The sequence below is a fragment of the Actinia tenebrosa genome, unplaced genomic scaffold, assembly GCF_029948245.1.
Source record: "Actinia tenebrosa isolate PJP-AT-01 unplaced genomic scaffold, QUT_ActTen_1.0 PGA_scaffold6__47_contigs__length_16458017, whole genome shotgun sequence".
Lineage (NCBI taxonomy): Eukaryota > Metazoa > Cnidaria > Anthozoa > Actiniaria > Actiniidae > Actinia > Actinia tenebrosa.
In genome coordinates this window covers 11,959,704-11,978,355 of record NW_028292583.1, presented here as the reverse complement: position 1 = coordinate 11,978,355, position 18,652 = coordinate 11,959,704, and the positions used below count along the sequence as shown (strand labels likewise).

Here is an 18,652-nt window from a genome sequence, read left to right as displayed (position 1 = left end):
CTAAGGTTATCTTTAAGCTTCAAGTAAGATTCATAGTTGTCATTGTTTCTAAAGACTGGGCAAGCAGCGTGCATTGACTCCTGTGACGAGGAAAAACTGATCAAAAGAATTATCGTGGGCCCTGATCAGTGATCCATAAAGCTCATTAGAATTCGAGTACTGCATTCTGTATGTATATAGACGCACATAACTCTACCGTGAACTTTACACAATGAAATACTCGTTTGCATAGATTACGATTTATTACCAGCAACTATACAACACCAGCTAAGTCAGCAGTCTTAAATCTCTGGTTAAAACTATATATACCAGTCATAGGCGGCTGTCAGGGATGATTTTTCTGGCAGGAAAGACAGGAAAACTAGTAAGAATTTAAGACAAGAATACACAAAGTTGATTAACATGGATCAGGGTTTGATGGAAGCTCGAAGGTGGATCGAGGTATGTTTAAACCCGGGCTTTGGGCTTCATTATTGATAGTTTCTTACAGTTTTCGGAAAGTTTTATATTTTGTTTTTATTGCAGAGAATAACGTTCACGCCATTCAAGCACAGTGACTTTCGTGAATCTCTAGTTGACGGTGTTTTACTCTGCGAGTAAGTGTGACGCGGCCATGTTTGTTTGATATATTTATATACATTGTGTGTGTTTTTAGAATATTCAGCGTAATAAAAATACAATTAGCATAGTAAATTTGCGTAGAAGAGCTTATAAATATCCTCTAAACCACAACTGTGCAGACTATCGTTGACTCTTGCCTCTTGCTATAATAATGCCTGGTGGATGTTTTGGTTTTTGATTTACTATTCAACAATGACAGTTTAGTCTATAATTTTAATAGTTCAGGTGCCTTATTAGCCAATTTCTTTCTTTACAGAATTCATATACTTTTTTTCCGTCAAACAGTCGCTCTGGTTTTGGTTGGTTGACGGCTGTAAATCGAGTCGAGGTTTTATTCATCGCATTCTTTTCGAATGACATCGATAACTGCTACACTTTTCTCGTTTCTTCTAACTGCTTCAATATAGCAATAACTCTCAATATATTTCAACCTTGAATGCTTTTTCTATCTTTGCCTACCTCACGAATATATTTAAAATAAATTTACGTTGAGATATTGTAAAGTTCGTGACTACACAAATAAGAAATTTGATCAATCCACTTGACGCGAAACACTACCTCGCGACCCTCGTATTCTGTATCATCTATAAACTGGAAGAAAATTTAATCAGTATTTATCCATTTTGATTCCATATTCCTAACTCGGGGATTTAACTTATCGAATGATTTTAGAGTGACGGTAAAATGTTAATTAAGATATATCTTTGTTTGCAAACATAATTCAATGTTTTTATATTTATTAGCTAAGTCAATTTACAGTGGATGAATATATTCAGGCGGTTTGGGCTATTGAAGGCTATTGATATTTCTTGATTTTATTGTCTAGATTTTTTATAATTGTTTGCATTTAGAGTCTATTATGTCGTTCAGAGTCAAACATGGATTAGTTAAGAAATGCGGAACTTCGTAAAACGCCTAGGACTAAGAATAAACACTTCCAGCTGAGTCAGAACGACTACTGACCGAGAAGTTGGGAAAACTGTATAGAATCATTTGAAATGAAACTGTGCTGTACTTTTAAAGAATAGAGAGAAAAATAGATAGCATTTTGTATTTTCTATGTTAATATTGAAGGATTTTTAAGATGCTATTTTATTTTCATATTGATTTGCATAAGAAAACACTTATAATCCTGTCATTTTCAAAAAGTTGTAAAAAAAGTTAATTTGATATTAATACATACAATAGAAAACCCCACTAGTTACTACACTTATGACTCATCATTCTCATTTTAAAGTATTAAGGCTGACATGTTTTCCTGATTTGATTTATGAGCCTATTTTTTGGCTTCTCGATCTCAAAAAATGAAATAATTACAGTGAGTCACGCTCCAATAATAATATGCTTTTAGATATATGATAGATTTCTTTTTATATAGATATGACGTTGAATTCATCAATCTGATGTCTTAAAAATGCAGCTCTACAGCATTGCAAATATAGCACATATCCTCGTCATCATGTCACAACAAGCGATGGAATATCTTAGGAATGAATTCCAGTCATTCCTGAGGACATAATTAATCCGTAGAACGCAATATCTCATGTCGGTAGCCCTCATTCTATGGTTATTAGTAGTGGCCTAGACTTTAGTACTTCTGTTTACAGTGGACACCTATAGTTCAAAACATTTTACTTGCATTTTGGCGAACTTCGCGTTGTCATTATTAGAGTTTTCATATAATAAAACTGAACCAATTGCTTAACTTATCTGTCATGCCTGAGTGTTTATTGTAGTAGATCGATGTTTTTCTACAAAATACTCGCGAGTCAAAAGGTTAAATCGATGTTAGGTTTATTGTGACGGCGTCCCGCAAAGGCAGATAAAATGACATTATTATATCACAGACCGTGTGAGGTGAATATCGTACATAAGTGTTAAGAAGAGATAACTAGCTAAAAAATTAATTATGTTAATGCACAATATGAACTGAGTAAAAGGAAGGAAGGAAGGAAAGAAGAAAGGAAGGAAGAAAGGAAGAAAGGAAGAAAGGAAGGAAGAAAGAAAGGAAGAAAGGAAGGAAGAAAGAAAGAAAGGAAAGGAAGAAAGGAAGGAAGGAAAGAAAGAAGGAAGGAAGGAAGAAAGGAAAGAAGAAAGGAAGGAATTAAGTAAGGAAGTTTTGAGGATCTTCCACTACAGAAAAAGGTTTGACAGGACGTTTGCGTTGTGACGGACCATTTACTTTGCAACTCGTGTTGCTACGTGCAACGTAGAGGAGACTCAATCGTTGCCAAAAGTAGAAACAACAGAATTCTACTTTTGGCATCCATTGCTCCAATTTTTCTCGCGACATTTTTTCGAATTGCGCTGTAGGTTACACGCAATGCTCCATGCAACTAATGTTGCAAGCTGCAGAGAAAATTGCTTCTTGTAATCGAGCTTTACAAAAGTAAAAAGATCCTTGCAGAGTTGATCATGGATTCTGATTGGGCCATTCAGCTGACGATATTAATTGGTTTTTAATTAGCCTATATCTATCACCGTTTGTCATTAATACTGATACTAATAATAAACTAATACTGGTGTACTATTATAACTAACTCCACAGGCTTGTTGTTAATGTGGCTAGTATGTCGATCGGACGAATAAATCGTTCTTCTACAGCTTATGCGAGCACAGTAAGTACAAACACCAGGCTTAATGTGGCCCAGTTTTGTCATCACATCAGTACTGAATGGTTACTTTTCTTATTTCAGGATAACATTAAGTTGTTCCAAAGGGCCTGTGAGACGTTGGGCTTTGATAAATCTCAGTTGTTTGATGTAACAGACCTACAAGAGGTGCCAGTTAAACGAGGACAGAGTGTGTAAGTTGATACCAGTCCGTTTGTTGATAGGGAGTCTGGGTTTTCTTGGGTGCTGCCCTCGCTCTAGTTCGCAAGGATGGTTGGCCGAGAAGCACTGGAGCAAGGACAGCCTTTGAACCAGTGTTAAAGCAGGGTAGTATAGGGGGCTTCAAACGTAAGTGAGTAAGTCGTCCCCTTCGCACAAAACTGCAATCTTAAGAGAGCACCCGTAGTGATTACTGTTGAGGAACAATAGACTAGTTTAGTGCCTGTAACAATAACCACGGTGGCTTCCCATTATTAACGTGGAAATAGGTTATAGGTTTTAGGTTATAGACTCGGTTACTAAATATACCTTTCTTGTCATTGCCCTATTGCATGTCGGGAATATTTGTACCACGCGACGAATGTTACGAGACAAGTAAAAGAAGTCAGTGGAGTAGAAAAAAAGGCTCATTTAGTTGAAGCTTTGTCGATAGTAAGGGGTTATAAATAAAAGTAAATATTTTTACGGCTTTGATAGTTTAGCATCGTATCTATTGTGGAATACGTAAAGATTGACTGAAAGTATATTATATTCTGTATTCATACAATCAATAACAAGGCATGAATAATACATCTAAGTGTAGCAGGTGTTGGAAGGAACTTGTTATATCTAATTGACAAGAAATGTTCATCCTTCAAGACACAGACTAACGATTCATTCTCCAAGTTGGTGTTAAAAAAACTGACCCTTATTGGTGTTGTGCGACAGCTAATGGTTAAATATAGTGCCATCGATAGGCTATTAGTCACGCTTGAGATAGATTGGCGAGGAGTCTGAGACTGAATGAGTTAAGGTAGCCATTGTATGCTTTTATTAAGAAGTCTAGCTGGTATCCCTAAATTATATGTTGTATAATTATTGAACTGGTACATCTTCTGTTAATCTGTGACAGACTTGAACGGGCCAAAGAATCTCAAAGACGACTTGCCAAGGTAAGCAGCCATCTGTTAGTCTATCTAAGTGACTAGTCTTTATGTACACGCAAGGTAGAGCGAGAGTATAAACTCTGCTATCGCTCTTTATCGACTACTTATACTATTCTATATGAGGCTCAACACGATTGCTAGATTTCTTCGATATTTTTGAGGTTTTTAAGCAATTGAATTTTGGACTCGAGGAGCGGTGTTCAAAAATAGTTGCGAAGTTTTACGAGGTTGTACTTATTTTCAAGGTTCACTGGCAAAGTTACGAGTAACTTCGATTCGGTCGTTTAGAAATAGATCATAGATGTAGTGCCGCCGAGGTAAAAGAGGTTACTATCTAGGTAACAGACGGCTTGTTCTATTTTCGTGTTGCATTAACTTTGTTTTAGCTATAAATTCTTTTTTTGTCTTTTGTTTTAAATAAATGCCTATTTGAAATTATTACGATTCAATTATTCGCACCGTTACCTCGATAATAACAACGATTGTAAGATGCGTTGCCGCTCTGAGTTTTATTCATTTTAACTTAGAAAGGCATTTTTACAGTTTCCGAGTAAGTTTTGCTGGTTTTAATCCAACGACGTAAGCTTAAGTTATTGTAAAAATGCGAGTTCTGACTGTTACACTCCCCCGCTAACTCTCGGGCGCTTGGGACTCGGCGTTCCTGGGTTATGACGTGTCTTGCGTTCGCTTTTTCTAGGTTTTTATCTAATTTTGGGGGGGAATTCATGCGATAGTTGCGAACCGTTCCACCAAATTTTCAATCTTGAACTCAAACCTTCTTTATGTTTTAGAAAAGACCCTTGAAAATCGCTATTTGCTTATGTTAGCGTTGAATTTCTCACCACCATGTTTTGTTTGCATTTTCATCCTTTGTTTGGTGGCCGAGTCGCTCTTTACGGATTCGTTGAAAATGAAACCATAGCAACCATTTTTAGACAGTTTTAATCGCAGGCGCGTAAATTAAGGCCTGAAAGCTACATGATGTACTTTATCATAAATATGTTAACTTTTTCTTGTAAACGCACACACTAAGGTACCAAAGTATTTATTATAACCAGAGAGGAGACATACATCTATATTTTTAATTAAAAGTCCACTTGAAATGCATGTGATAACAGTCTGACATGAATGTGTTTAGGTCTGTCTCACTGTCTACTGGCTTGGCAAATATGCCAATGATACTCTGAACTTTACTGGGTCATCTTCACTCGACGAGTCTTGTTTTCAACATCTCCTTCAGGTAAGACTTGTTTTGCTTTGCTCTCAGTAACTCCCACAGTCCATAAAAATCGGCCACATAGATGTATCAAGTTTGTAGCATAAAGATCAGTGTACATAACGTGGTCTGTTCTCTACCCAACTACCTCGTATTCCTGGTTGAATAAAATACTCAGTTCTTAATGTATGCCATACATACAAGACTTCTATTTTGCTACATTTAATTTTTACCATCCCGCGTTGAGAGTATTTTCTATGTTACTCGCCTTAGAACCAGTTACCAGAGTTACCAGAGATAGAAGGTGCGGAACCAATACGACACGAACCCATTGAAACTAAACAATCAGAGCCCAGCGAATCAATTAAAGACAAACACGAAATCGTTACAGAGGCTATTGACTACAGCACTAACATACAAACCTTCAAACAGCTCGAAGAAGAGTCTAAGAGGGTAAGAACCGGAAACAGAATTCATCAATTAGATTTAATCATTCAATTATCAACTAAATTTACTTCCGGGTACAGTTGATTTAGTCTCCCAGTTTTAACCATCATTTTTTAGGTTCAAGAAGAGGTCGAGAGGCAACGTCGTAGATCTTTCTCAGCGTCTGACAAAGAAAATCAATTCATCGAGGAAGAAAAAGATAGAAGACGAAAAAGTATTGGTAGTAAACCGGTGTGGAAGGAAGGCGACAGTAGATACAAGCATAAGAAGGAGATTCTTGGTGGCTGGAAGGTACAGTAAACACTAACAAACGAACTGAGTATCATACTGAGAACGAGTACTGACGACTGATCTGTTATTGTTATTATTATCTATGGACCAGGACCCAATCAAGAACAGGCGTGACCGGATTGTTCAAGGTGGAGAAAGTCCCCCGAAAGAAAAAAGAATTGCTGGCTTGAATATGAGATCTCCTGGTGACATGCGTGACAAATTGTCACGCTTCGAGCAGATGAATCGCCAAACATCTGAGGTTTGTTGACTTAGGACATAAATGATTATCAGTAACGAAACTGTTGGAGGAGAGTTAGACTTTCGCAAAGTCCGCCGCCCGCTTTGTTTTTTCTTTACTCGCGACTTCGTCGCTCGCTACGCTCGAATCTACAAAAAAAAAACAAACCGGGAAACAAGAGAGGTCGAGTTGGGGCAAGTCTAGAGGAGAGTATCAACTGATTATCATTGACCGATTTTTGTTTTAGGAATCTGAAGTTATTCAAGGCAAACGTTCTCGTCCAAAATCTTGGGGTGGTGGAGATTCGCTAACTCGAGGAGGATCTCTTGTGGATAAAGCCAATAAATTTGAAAGCCTCCAAAGGCAAGCTGACAAGGTACGAGTTATGTTAGTATGCTACTGATTCACGTCAACCCATTCGAAATCATCTCTGTTTGACTGTTTTTCTGTCTATCTTTGATGCATGCATTCATTGTTCTCTTGGATACGTACCCTCATTCATAGGAAAGTGCCGTACTACACGGTGAACTGCGCATGCCTGCAGTAGATAACGACGATAAACGACAGAACAGAGCACCTGTGCTTAGTGCTGCTACGGTTAATATAAAGGATAAACACAGTAAATACGAGAAGCTAGACAAGACAGCTCATCAGGTATTAACTAACAGTGATCGATAAAGTAAAGCAATATATACGTTACTGACTGACTGGCTGACTGACTGTTACATCAGTGACTATGATCGGTACTATATTATGTTGTGGGTTTTGCAGGCCTTCTCATATTTGACGGGCGAATTCCTCGAGACTTGTGTACTGAAGTGTAGCTAACTCAATATGTTGTATTTTTCTTAAGCAAACTATGGTGTTAGAAGGAAAACACCGTGAAAATGAGACTGACTTTGAGTATGACATTGGAGATAAAGTTAGTGGACCAATCCCATTACCTGGAACAGCCGATGTAAAACTGCGCGAAAAGAAAAGACAGTTTGAAAGTTTGGATTACAAGGCCCAGAGGGTAAGCTAGCTAAGTGCAATTTAATTTTTCATCTAGTTCAACCTACCAGGTTTCAACCCTGATGTCTTTCTTGGTATTTAGGAAAGCTCTATTCTAAAGCTACATAGTGGCAAGTCATTTGATGATGCTACCCAGCGACCAAAGCGATCTGAGCCCAGACCCATGTCAAACGTGTTTGATTATCAGCGCTCTACTCATTCTTATGAGCCAGAGAGAAGTGGTGATGTTGTCATGCGTGATGTAGAAGGGGAAGGGATCCAGGCACGTGACATGAACTTTGTGGAAAGTTCACCCAATCAAAATGAAGTCTTTATGCAGAATGACTATGAAGCGGCCCCAAAACCTGTCTCCCCAAACCCTCCAGCTCCTCCCAGAGAAGATTCTTTACGATACAACTCCTTAACGAAAAGGCCCGAGGACTCAATCAAAAAACTGTCGAAGAACAAGACAACGCTGTATTCGTCCTTTGCTCAACAACCTGAAGAACCCAACAAAGGAGGAGCAAAGCGCCCCGCTCTGAAATATAAGGAGTTTATCTCTTACCCTGTTACCAAGCAGAGAGATCGCGTAGAACGATATAATGCTGCCGTTGAACAACTTTCCAAGGAACCAGGAAAAAAAGACATAAGCAGCGATCAGTCGACTGGTAGACCGAGGAAAAAGTCTCTTGGCAGTGATGAGTGGATCAAAGTTAGGCCTGTTGAAGAGCCTACTGAAGATCTATCCAAGCGACCAATCCAAAAGCTTTGGGATCGAGAGCCAGAAGATGAAGATACCGATCACAAGAAGCGATCACAACCAGTTGATACGTCATTTACTGTTGTTGAGAATTCTAATTATGTTCCTGATGTGAAGAACATGAGATACAAAGACTTTGCTGCCCCGCCAAAGAGTGTTGTGAAGGATCATGTGATAATGTCAAATGCTTCTGTCGTTGAGTCTTCTGGACCTAGGAAAATCAGTGGTATTGGTCCTTATAGTAACTTTGCACAGCAAGCCGCCGCTCAAGATCCAAACAAACCTGCTCCTAAGGTGTCCATGTCTTACCGGGACTTTGTTGTGCCTCCTCCAAAGGAAGGTTCCACCAGTGAATCAGAAAAGGCAAAAGCAAAGAAAGTCAAAGATTTGACAAAAAGGTTCATGGAGTTGGAGGCAGAACAGCTCAAGCCTAAAGAAGGTGGTCCACCGCAGCCCAAATCACTAGTGGACAGGGACGAACTCGTACGCTATGAAAGAGAGTCTCGAGCTCGTAGTTGGTATGGAGGGCCTCTGGGACTTGACGATGAAGAATTTGAAGGTGCTTATAGACGAAGAGTGCGAAGATGGTCTGACTATGAGTACGAAGAAGGGGATAAGACAAAGAGCTCACCGTGGGAACAAGAACAAGAACCTGAGCAATGTAAGTCAGTGGATATGGGTTAACTAGTGTTCCCATTGGCTTTAGTTTAAGGGGACGGTGAATTAACCCTAGTATGCGTCTTGGGTGTAATAATCTACTAATTTTTTAAATTTTGTGATAGCAGATGACGAGATGCAAAGCCGCAAATACCCAGGCACAAGTGCTGCTTCCTCTAACCAATACCAGTCTTACAACGGGTCAGTTGACCCAGAAATTGAAGTCAGGAAAAAACCACAAGTGGAAAGCAGCAGAGAATGGCACCAACCACAGCCTCCACGTTCAGTTGAACCCCTTCATGATGAAATAGAAGTCAGAAAAATACCACAAGTGGAAAGCAGCAGAGAATGGCACCAACCTCAGCCTGCATCAACTGAGTATCCTCAACGTTCAGTTGAACCCCTTCATGATGCCGACCCCATTCCGTATGGTCAGACTCATGAACAAGATATGCGACCCACTATATCAATGTTTCAACACTCAGAGCCTGAAGCACCACAACATGAAGATCAGTCCTCTTCCGGGGAAGACCGTAGGTACGGACCTACGACCTCCACTCACGCACGTACTATTGGTACTCGCAGCTGGAATGAATTTGAAAGCTCACGACGCAAGAAATCAATGGAACTGTTAGACAATCGTCCATCTGCTAAACCGTACGATTCAAAAGAACAACAAAAAGTCAAAGGAGAAGCCGATATATACAAACTCAAAAGACCAGCTGATTACTTACCAAAATACAAAGCAGATCAAGGTGAGTCTGTTATGTTATTAGTTCTTTAGAAAAGGAGTCAGTTTGTAAACAGTTTATTTTTATTCTTTGATTAGCTGACAAACCTTCAAGTCAACCCTCCTACCACGAGCCACCCAAGCCTGAAGATACCTATCACCATTATTTCCAGTCTAAGACGCTAGACGATTTTGTACCACAAGAAAAGTATCCACAGTCTCAACCCGAAAAATATGATGAAGAACCAATGCCAACTTCGTACCCCACGTACTACCAACAAGACACAGACGACCAGTATCGTAAAGGTGTTGCTACAGAGGTAGTTCAAGCTGGAAAGCCTTTGATCGTAAGTGCAAAACTTCATGACAAGACGAAAGACCAAAAACCTGTCCAAAAGCCTATTCCAGGGGATCAAGCATACGAAATTGTTGCCACTACAGAAACGTCCAATATTGTTGAAAGTACGCAGGACTTCAAGGCTCAACAGAAACTGTGGGAAGATTTGAGTAGCCACAAACAAACACAACCAGTTGAAGAGCCGACGGAAGCGTTTCAAGTTAAGGAATTACAAGCAGAAAAACACGTTGCCATGCAACCTGACATACAAAAGCCACGGAAAGCGGAGACACATGAAAGAGAAGTAGAACCTGTCGTTACAAAATCGAAACGACCACAAATGTTTGCTATCGTTGGACAAGGTAGACAAGTTCGACCCTTGGTAGCTGAGGTTCCTGAACCAGTCGTAGTTTCTCAAAAGCATCCGAAAGAAGAAGTCCCTCAACTTGACAATAAAGAGGAACCCAGAGCTATACCAGATCAGACGAGGCAACAACACCCGGCAAATGTATTGATATCACCGTCCTTATCAGGGGCAAAAGTATTTAATTTCGACGAAGATCAGAACAAAAAGGATGCAGCGAAAAGTCATCCGCACACTGAAAAACAACTCATCCCAGCCAAGAAAAACGAAACAGTTGTCGTGGAAACTGTCACCGTTGTGGAAAAAAGTAGAGGTTTCGACGAAGATATTTTCAAAGCTTTAGAGTTAAGTGAGGACGAAAGATTGAAAAGAAACATCCAAAACCCTGAATATCGGGAAAAGCTCAGAAAAGAGGTCGAAGAGAAGAACAGAAAACAACGTGAGGAAGCTAAACATCTGACAAACCTTCAGATGCGCCAATCGTTAGGAACTAAAGATATGGTAAATGACGGAGAAGGAAGATTAAGACAAGAACACGCTGAAGGATTAGAAAATGCTGGCGGAAATCTAGAATACCTGTATGATTATAATGCTAACAGAACAGAAGACTACGCCAGAAAAGATGACCCAAGGTATTATGCAAACCAGAGGAACAGACCTAACCAAAGGCAATACGAAATCGATAGAAGAGAACAAGAACGTAGTGAAAATGAACGTTTAAGGCAAGAACATCTTCACCGAGAACGACTGAAGCAGCAGCAAATGGAAGAGGAACTTGAAGAAAAGCGTGAATGGGAACGTAGAGAACAAGCAAGACTGGAGTATGAAAGACGAGAGCAAGAAAGACTAGAACACGAACGCAGAGAACAAGAACGTAAGGAACGCGAAAGAAAAGAACAAGAAAGGCGTGAATGGGAACGTAGAGAACAAGAAAGAATGGAACTTGCACGACGAGAGCAAGAAAGACTAGAACATGAACGCAGAGAACAAGAACGTAAGGAACGCGAAAGAAAAGAACAAGAAAGGCGTGAATGGGAACGTAGAGAACAAGAAAGAATGGAACTTGATCGACGAGAGCAAGAAAGATTGGAGCATGAACGACAAGAGCAAAGACGTAAAGAGTTAGAACAAAGGGAACGCGAAAGAAAAGAACAAGAAAGGCGTGAATGGGAACGTAGAGAACAAGAAAGATTGGAACTTGCACGACGAGAGCAAGAAAGATTGGAGCATGAACGACAAGAGCAAAGACGTAAAGAGTTAGAACAAAGGGAACGCGAAAGAAAAGAACAAGAAAGGCGTGAATGGGAACGTAGAGAACAAGAAAGACTGGAACTTAAACGACAAGAGCAAGAAAGATTGGAGCATGAACGCAGAGAACAAGAACGTAAGGAACGCGAAAGAAAAGAACAAGAAAGGCGTGAATGGGAACGTAGAGAACAAGAAAGACTGGAACTTGAACGACAAGAGCAAGAAAGATTGGAGCATGAACGCAGAGAACAAGAACGTAAGGAATGCGAAAGAAAAGAACAAGAAAGGCGTGAATGGGAACGTAGAGAACAAGAAAGACTGGAACTTGAACGACGAGAACAAGAAGAAAGATTGGAACTTGAACGACGAGAGCAAGAAAGATTGGAGCATGAACGACTAGAGCAAGAAAGATTGGAGCATGAACGACTAGAGCAAGAAAGACTGGAACATGAACGGGTTGAACAACAGTTCAGAGAACAAGAGAGAAAGGAGCAAGAGCGCATGGAAGAGGAGCGTAGAAGACGAGAACAGCTAGAACGTGAAAAGTACGAACAAAATCGCAGAAGACAAGATGAACAAAGACAAAGAGGACGTTATGGAACACGTGAACATGAACGTCACGATCATCGTGATGAGCGACATGACCCGCGTGAAACGCACATGCGTCACGATTATCGTGACGTGGAGCGACACGACCCACGTGACACACACAGGCGTCATCATCGTGATGAGGAGCGACACGACCCACGTGACACACACAGGCGTCAAGATCATCGTGATGAGGAGCGACACGACCCACGTGACACACACAGGCGTCAAGATCATCGTGATGAGGAGCGTTATGATCCACGTAAGCGTGAGTCGCACGATTATCGTGATCGCCAACGTTACGAGAGAGAACGCATTCAGAGGGAACGTAGAGAACAGGAACGTCTCGATCAAGAGCGCAGAGAACGTGAACGTCGCGAACGACATCGCAGAGAACAAGAGCATCTTGGACCAGAAGAAAGAGAACGACATCGTCTCGAGCAGCAACGACGTGTCCATGAGATGGTGGAACAGCAGCAACGAGAAGAAGAAGAGTACAAAAAGAGTCTTTCTAGAGAAGACGTCCACATACATGCTGCCAGTCAGCAGGGACCTCAGACAGACAGTAACACTAACTGGACAAAGATTGAAGATGGATCGCGGTATTCTATCTATGAAACGTTTATTGCTGCCGACCAAAAACGTGTCGTGTGTACAAGCTGTGGAATCCCTATCAACAAAGACACTGCTTTGTTTGTCCAAGAATTAAATCGCTATTGGCACAAGAAATGTTTCCGTTGTGTTGTCTGTCAGGTTATCTTTGGATCGAAAGAGCAGCGCAGTCCTTTAATGGTTTCAGACTCTTTGCTTCATTGTGAAAATTGCTTCATTACAAATGAAGGTAAACTATTCCATTTACACGTTAACCTAGGACTCTCCAGTTGTTGTTGTGTAGTGCAGTTTTCGTATGACTGAAAATCTCAGTGCTGTAAGCGTGACGTGCCGTGACCGTGATACTTTCTAGAATTTTAATAGGCTGATTTTTTTCACGCGCAATATGATTGGTCTAAAAATGCCATGATCTTGGCGTGACCGTGCCCGCGCCGTGTTTATGCCGTGTTCCGGGTATTTGATTGGATGGAGAGTAAATTCTCGTGCAATGTGATTTGTCTGGCGTATCCCTTGTTGTGTCACGACCGTGGTGGTGCCGTGAACTTTTCAGTCATACGAAAACTGCACTATCAATCATTGCATAACTTATGTAATCGTTAAGAGAAAAGCAAAAAAATTATTTAAAATGTTGTGATTGTTTCATGCACCTTTTACTGCCACTGTTATGTCCAATCACCTTTACCATCGTAAAACGTGTAATGGATAGTAAACGTTTTCCTTAGTACATCCCACCTCATGGTTAATAGTTGCTTATCATCTGTGTTCATCTTTATTTGTAGGAGAGAAGTACACTGAAGTTTAAGAGAAGAAAATCCACATGAAATCCAAGCCCAAACCTTGGATCCTAATCGCTTTAATTGTACTAATACATATCATCGTCATAGCGTATTTTATACAACCTCTCATCTTATTTCATTCGATATGGTTTTTATATAGAATCAAACATTTTCTTGCAGCATAACTGGCCTTCTAAGTGACTTTTATCAACCAGTACTGTAACTGTTTTAAAATCGCGTATAATATAATAATATTTGCTGGGCGACACCAGTGATGTTACCGGCGACTCTTTTGCTACAAAATAATGAGTAATTCTCAAAAACACCCATATCATAGCGTTAAGTTTGTAGAAATTGAAAATATCAAAAATATGTAATTTACTCGTAATAATCCATTTTTTACTCGGAAAGATCGTACCTCGAGCATCCAGTCCATCGTGCATACAATTGTCCGTCTGAATTATTGAATGTACCTTCTAGATTCGATGTCACTGTAGCTTTGTACAACAGAATTCATGATGATGCATCCAAACAAAGTGTGACTAGAATAAATACACTTTAGAGTTAGCTGTTATTGCATTCATTGGTTGATATTTTATTTGGCCACAGGGAAGGGAAGGGGTTTAGGAATCCTATTCCAACAAATATCGATCTATATCGATAGCAAGTAGTTGCCATGTATTCCATGATGGGCTTATTAGCAGGAGTCCTTGATACGGGAGGACCGCGTTATTAACCCTTTAATAAATTAATACCCGGTTGTCTTGACAAGATAAACTACAACGTACTAGAAGCTGAAATATACTTAGGGTAATGACCCCGTACGTACTGCAGGCCGACTGGAACTAGTTGGGCCAGTAAGACTGAATAGCATCCTTGACGGTTACAAGAAGTATGGTCACTTCAGACTCCAATCCTGGATGAGTAGGTATAATGACCTGTATTTATAACGAATTGCCTTATGCATGCTTTTATAACATCACTTCTTGATTACTGCAACAGTCTATTGTGTGGTCTTCCAGCGTGCCAGCTTAATAAAATACAGCGCGTTTTTAACGCTGCCGCGAGACTTATTTGTTGCGCACCGCGTTATTGTCACATTACACCACTATTAGTTGATCTACACTGGCTACCAGTGAAAGAACGTACGCAATTTAAGATCTTGCTATTTGTTTTCAAAGCTTTAAATGGTATCGCACCTGATTACACCTCAGAACTTATCAACATAAAGGATAAGGGAAGTTATAACTTAAGTTAAGATCTAGTAAAGGTTTATTACTTGCCCCATCTAATCGCAAGACCAGGAAAACATTGGGGGACAGATCATTTGCTGTGGCGGCACCCGTTCTCTGGAATGCACTTCCCGCATACCTTCGCGCCATTAAAGATGTTAATTTGTTTATGCGCCATCTTAAAACCTACCTTTTTAAATCAGCATTTAGATAGTTTTTTTCCAGTATATATCAATATATATTTATTCATTTTATTTTTAAATAATTATATAGTTAAATATTCACCATTTTCCATACACTGGTCAAACACAAAGCATTCAGTCGAGGTTGCAGGGTTCAAATTTGAATAATCCTTTGAAAGTACCTTGGCGCCTCGCTTGAGGGCTTTGTGTTTGACCAGTGAACCAACGTATGGAAAATGGTGAATATTATTATTGTAATGCGCGCATGATCATTGTATGGAATGCGCGCAAAATAAGTGATTAAATTATTATTGTTATTACGTTAAGGCACAGGTAGCCCAAGCTTGGTTTCTGTGGTGTCCTGTTATAAGGAAATGTATGGAGATTCATCAAAAATTTGAATAAAATCATTGAAACGTAAAATAAAGCCTCGAAATTTTACCCGATCATTGAGAAATAGCACTTCTTTCGCTCTGCGTGGTTATTTTTTGAATTTAGCCCGTTTTAAGATTTTTTCCCCCACCAGTTCCGCGGGCAAAGGGCTCACGGTTTGTAATACATGCAAAATTGCGCATCTTTCTGTATGTTCCATAAACTGAAAAAATCAATTTTCCTAGCGGCCAGGTGTCATAAGGTTAAAGTATTTTTTGATATTCATGATGAAAATATTGATAATTTCCAATAAATAAAGATTTCAAAGCATGATTGTTGCCATCATTTGTCTCTTACCCACCATTCTTTGCGCTCACACGACTGTCAATCATTCTATTTTAAATCTAACAGCATGAAACGTTTGCCGCTGCTCACCAACACGAAGAACAACCTGGCTGCCATCCTGGTTACCGTCTTGACTGTCATGATTTAAAAACAAAAACAAGATGAAAAACATGATGAAAATCTTGCATTGAGCGTCCGTCTGCGAAAATCAGATTCATCTTAAGAAAATTAAAAAAAATTCATAGTTAAAGTTAGGCCTGGCATAAAAAAATAAAGGTAGGTAAATGCTTGATTATATTTGCAATTATATCAAATCAAGAAGATGTATTTCCGCACTAACTGAAAACTTATAATTCGTAATAAATCTTGATAACCATAATTACTAGTTTTTGATTTGGCTTTTACTTTAAATTATCGGCTCAAACTCGTGGTTGCCGCTGAGTCTAATATTCGTGTGAGCAAACTGACAGCTGCTTGTATGAAGATGAACCGGTCATAAAATGAATGGCGTTTATTTCGTTTCATTTTATGCTTGCTTTCCGTCTTAGCTTTCTTTAATTTTGTCGTCGAACATCGAAAAAAATGCGAATATAAAAATCAAGATGAAAATGGATTTGATGGAACAGCATACAAAATTATCAGTTTCAGAAATTGAATATATTAAAAGAAAATAAATTGAATACTTACATCGCTAAAACCTATACCAACAATCGGCAGTGACAGGTGCAGTTTAAATATTCAAAGAAAATCAATTAAGAGCTCAGTTGTGTGTTGCTCTATCATGGATACTGACATTCAGTTCTTGAAAATAACAAACACGATTTTATCTTAATCACTTTTAAGTAATGTTATTGGCTGCATGGTTGTTATTCTCATTTAAGCCGGTATGTTAGTTGTTGTTTTATACCTCTATATTTGAAGTTTGGATCACCATACCTGTCTTACCGAATTCATCCGTAATTTTTATCAAACATTTCTAGTTTTTAGGTATTGATGGCGTTCAACAACAGTTCATTGGGAGCAGTTCTAAACACCACTAACAACATCATTGTACAGAGCGATATAGAAGAGCCTATTCATCCAGATGATGCTACATGGATTTTGACAAGTGCATTTATCATCTTCACAATGCAATCTGGATTTGGACTTCTGGAGGCTGGGATGGTATCAAAAAAGAACGAGACCAATGTAATGGCCAAAAATGTCATTGATGTTGTTTATGGTGGGCTGTCGTATTGGCTGTTTGGTTTCGCGTTTAGTTTTGGGCAAATTAATAGCAACTCTTTCTGTGGTCTTGGTTACTTTATGATGGACGCTGATGATGACGAAATGAGTCTTTTCGCTAAGTATTTCTTTCAGTTGTCTTTTGCAACTACAGCCACTACGATAGTATCAGGTGCAATGGCTGAGCGGGTTTCTTTGAAGGCGTACATGGTGTATTCGTTTATAAACACCATATGTTACTGCTTTCCTGCTCACTGGTTATGGGCAAAAGATGGATGGCTAGCCAAGATGGGTGCCATTGACATTGCTGGCTGCGGACCTGTGCACTTGGTAGGAGGAGTAAGTGGTTTAGTAGCCACAATGATGTTAAAACCTCGAATTGGTCGATTCGACTCGGAAAAAGAAGAGGGGTCAGGGCATTTGCGTATGGCTTCACCTTCCAACGTATTGCTGGGTACCTTCATGTTGTGGTGGGGATGGCTTGGATTCAACTGTGGCAGCACATTTGGTATAACTGGAGGGAAATGGAAACTTGCTTCAAGGTCAGGACGCATCCAAAAGTGTAGTGTTGTTTGGTTAGAAAGTGCATTAGTGTTACCTGCAGTAGATTAAGGGTTGTTAAGTGCGTTTACTTTTTTTAACTCATTACAGGGCTGCAGTAGTTACCATAAACGGTTCAATTGGAGGCGGTATCTTTTCCACATTGTACAGGTAAACTAATATTTCAACATACTCTTCGGATCGATACATGTATGTATTTTGATGTTCTTGTATTTAATTTGCGTATTTCAGCTATGCCTTGTTTGGCAACAAGCTCCTGATTGACGTGTTTATCACTGGAATTTTAGGTGGTCTGGTTGGAATAACGGGTGAGACAGTTCATAATTCTCTTGTATTCAACTAAGCGACCATGAATGATCTCTGACTATAGCTTTTTATTTAATTTCTTACAGGTATTTGCGCTATCGTACGTCCTGGGGAGAGTTTCATAATTGGTTTCATAGGCGGTGCTGTGGCGTGTCTCGGATTATCTTTGATGAACAAACTAAAGATTGATGATCCCGTGGGCTGTATCCCTACTCATGGTTTTGCAGGAATCTGGGGATTGTTGTCGGTGGCGCTGTTTTCAGAAGTAGACAACCTTGAAAAGTTATCCACAGAGTTTGGCGTATTAAAAGGAGGAAGGTGGAGGCTACTGGGTGTGCAGTTTTTATCGACAGCGGTAATCATAGTTTGGACAGGCTTGACGAGTTTCATTCTGCTGTTCGTAATCGACAAGATAATTGGTCTAAGGGTGCCGCTGTGCAGAGAACTTGAAGGTGCTGATAAATGGGAACACGGAATTATGCCAAAGATTCAGTCAAGTATTGATGATGCACCCGAGGAGAGTCAGATTAACACACCCAACTGATGAGAATGACACGAACAATATATCTATTGAGGTTATTATTGCCCGTTTAACAAAAAGAGAGAAGAAAAGATGTTAATGTGCTGAGCATGATATTTAAAAGCCATGTAAATATTCAGAATGCGTCGCGTGGGGTTGCTGGTAGATATGTAAAGTATTTCGCATATTCCTACTTTAATAAAACGATTCATGTTTCTGTACTCGCATTCAATCATAATCTTCTGATGCGTATTATTGATTGTAAAATCTTAAAGTTACAGAGCAATTGAAAA

At 39.6% G+C, this 18,652-nt stretch overlaps 2 protein-coding genes across 5 annotated transcripts; both read left to right on the top strand.

Annotated features, from left to right (window-relative positions):
• Nucleotides 1-54: 54 nt before the first annotated feature.
• LOC116299023 (uncharacterized) lies at nucleotides 55-14,184 on the top strand. Of its 3 annotated transcripts, none has more exons than XM_089038639.1 (16): nucleotides 55-441; nucleotides 526-596; nucleotides 3,170-3,239; nucleotides 3,318-3,427; nucleotides 4,345-4,384; nucleotides 5,517-5,618; nucleotides 5,868-6,047; nucleotides 6,159-6,332; nucleotides 6,424-6,573; nucleotides 6,800-6,928; nucleotides 7,057-7,206; nucleotides 7,406-7,567; nucleotides 7,649-8,966; nucleotides 9,088-9,717; nucleotides 9,792-13,070; nucleotides 13,621-14,184. In XM_089038639.1, exons 1-16 carry the CDS (start codon nucleotides 403-405, stop codon nucleotides 13,641-13,643), a joined length of 6,627 nt encoding a protein of 2,208 aa, XP_088894765.1. In that variant the 5' UTR covers nucleotides 55-402; the 3' UTR covers nucleotides 13,644-14,184. The 3 variants fall into 3 exon arrangements, with proteins under 3 accessions (XP_088894765.1, XP_088894766.1, XP_088894767.1); XM_089038640.1 differs by having other exon boundaries at nucleotides 56-441; nucleotides 9,091-9,717; XM_089038641.1 differs by lacking the exon at nucleotides 7,057-7,206 and having other exon boundaries at nucleotides 56-441.
• Nucleotides 14,185-15,841: 1,657 nt separating this feature from the next.
• Nucleotides 15,842-18,580, top strand: LOC116299024 (putative ammonium transporter 3). Of its 2 annotated transcripts, none has more exons than XM_031707648.1 (5): nucleotides 15,842-16,024; nucleotides 16,729-17,514; nucleotides 17,624-17,683; nucleotides 17,765-17,841; nucleotides 17,926-18,580. In XM_031707648.1, the coding sequence occupies exons 2-5, from the start codon at nucleotides 16,742-16,744 to the stop codon at nucleotides 18,381-18,383; spliced, it is 1,368 nt and encodes a 455-aa protein (XP_031563508.1). In that variant the 5' UTR covers nucleotides 15,842-16,024; nucleotides 16,729-16,741; the 3' UTR covers nucleotides 18,384-18,580. The 2 variants fall into 2 exon arrangements, with proteins under 2 accessions (XP_031563508.1, XP_031563507.1); XM_031707647.1 differs by lacking the exon at nucleotides 15,842-16,024 and adding an exon at nucleotides 16,468-16,632.
• The last annotated feature ends 72 nt before the right edge of the window (nucleotides 18,581-18,652 follow it).

What these genes read in the sequence shown, in the direction of transcription:
- LOC116299024 (XM_031707648.1), top strand. Translation starts at nt 16,742, where the DNA reads ATGGCGTTCAACAACAGTTCATTGGGAGCAGTTCTAAACACCACTAAC. An exon ending in AAATGGAAACTTGCTTCAAG is followed by an intron (nt 17,515 to 17,623) that starts GTCAGGACGCAT and finishes AACTCATTACAG; the next exon opens with GGCTGCAGTAGTTACCATAA. An exon ending in TGGTCTGGTTGGAATAACGG is followed by an intron (nt 17,842 to 17,925) that starts GTGAGACAGTTC and finishes AATTTCTTACAG; the next exon opens with GTATTTGCGCTATCGTACGT.
- LOC116299023 (XM_089038639.1), top strand. Translation starts at nt 403, where the DNA reads ATGGATCAGGGTTTGATGGAAGCTCGAAGGTGGATCGAG. An exon ending in TGAATCGCCAAACATCTGAG is followed by an intron (nt 6,574 to 6,799) that starts GTTTGTTGACTT and finishes TTTTTGTTTTAG; the next exon opens with GAATCTGAAGTTATTCAAGG. An exon ending in AAAATACAAAGCAGATCAAG is followed by an intron (nt 9,718 to 9,791) that starts GTGAGTCTGTTA and finishes TTCTTTGATTAG; the next exon opens with CTGACAAACCTTCAAGTCAA.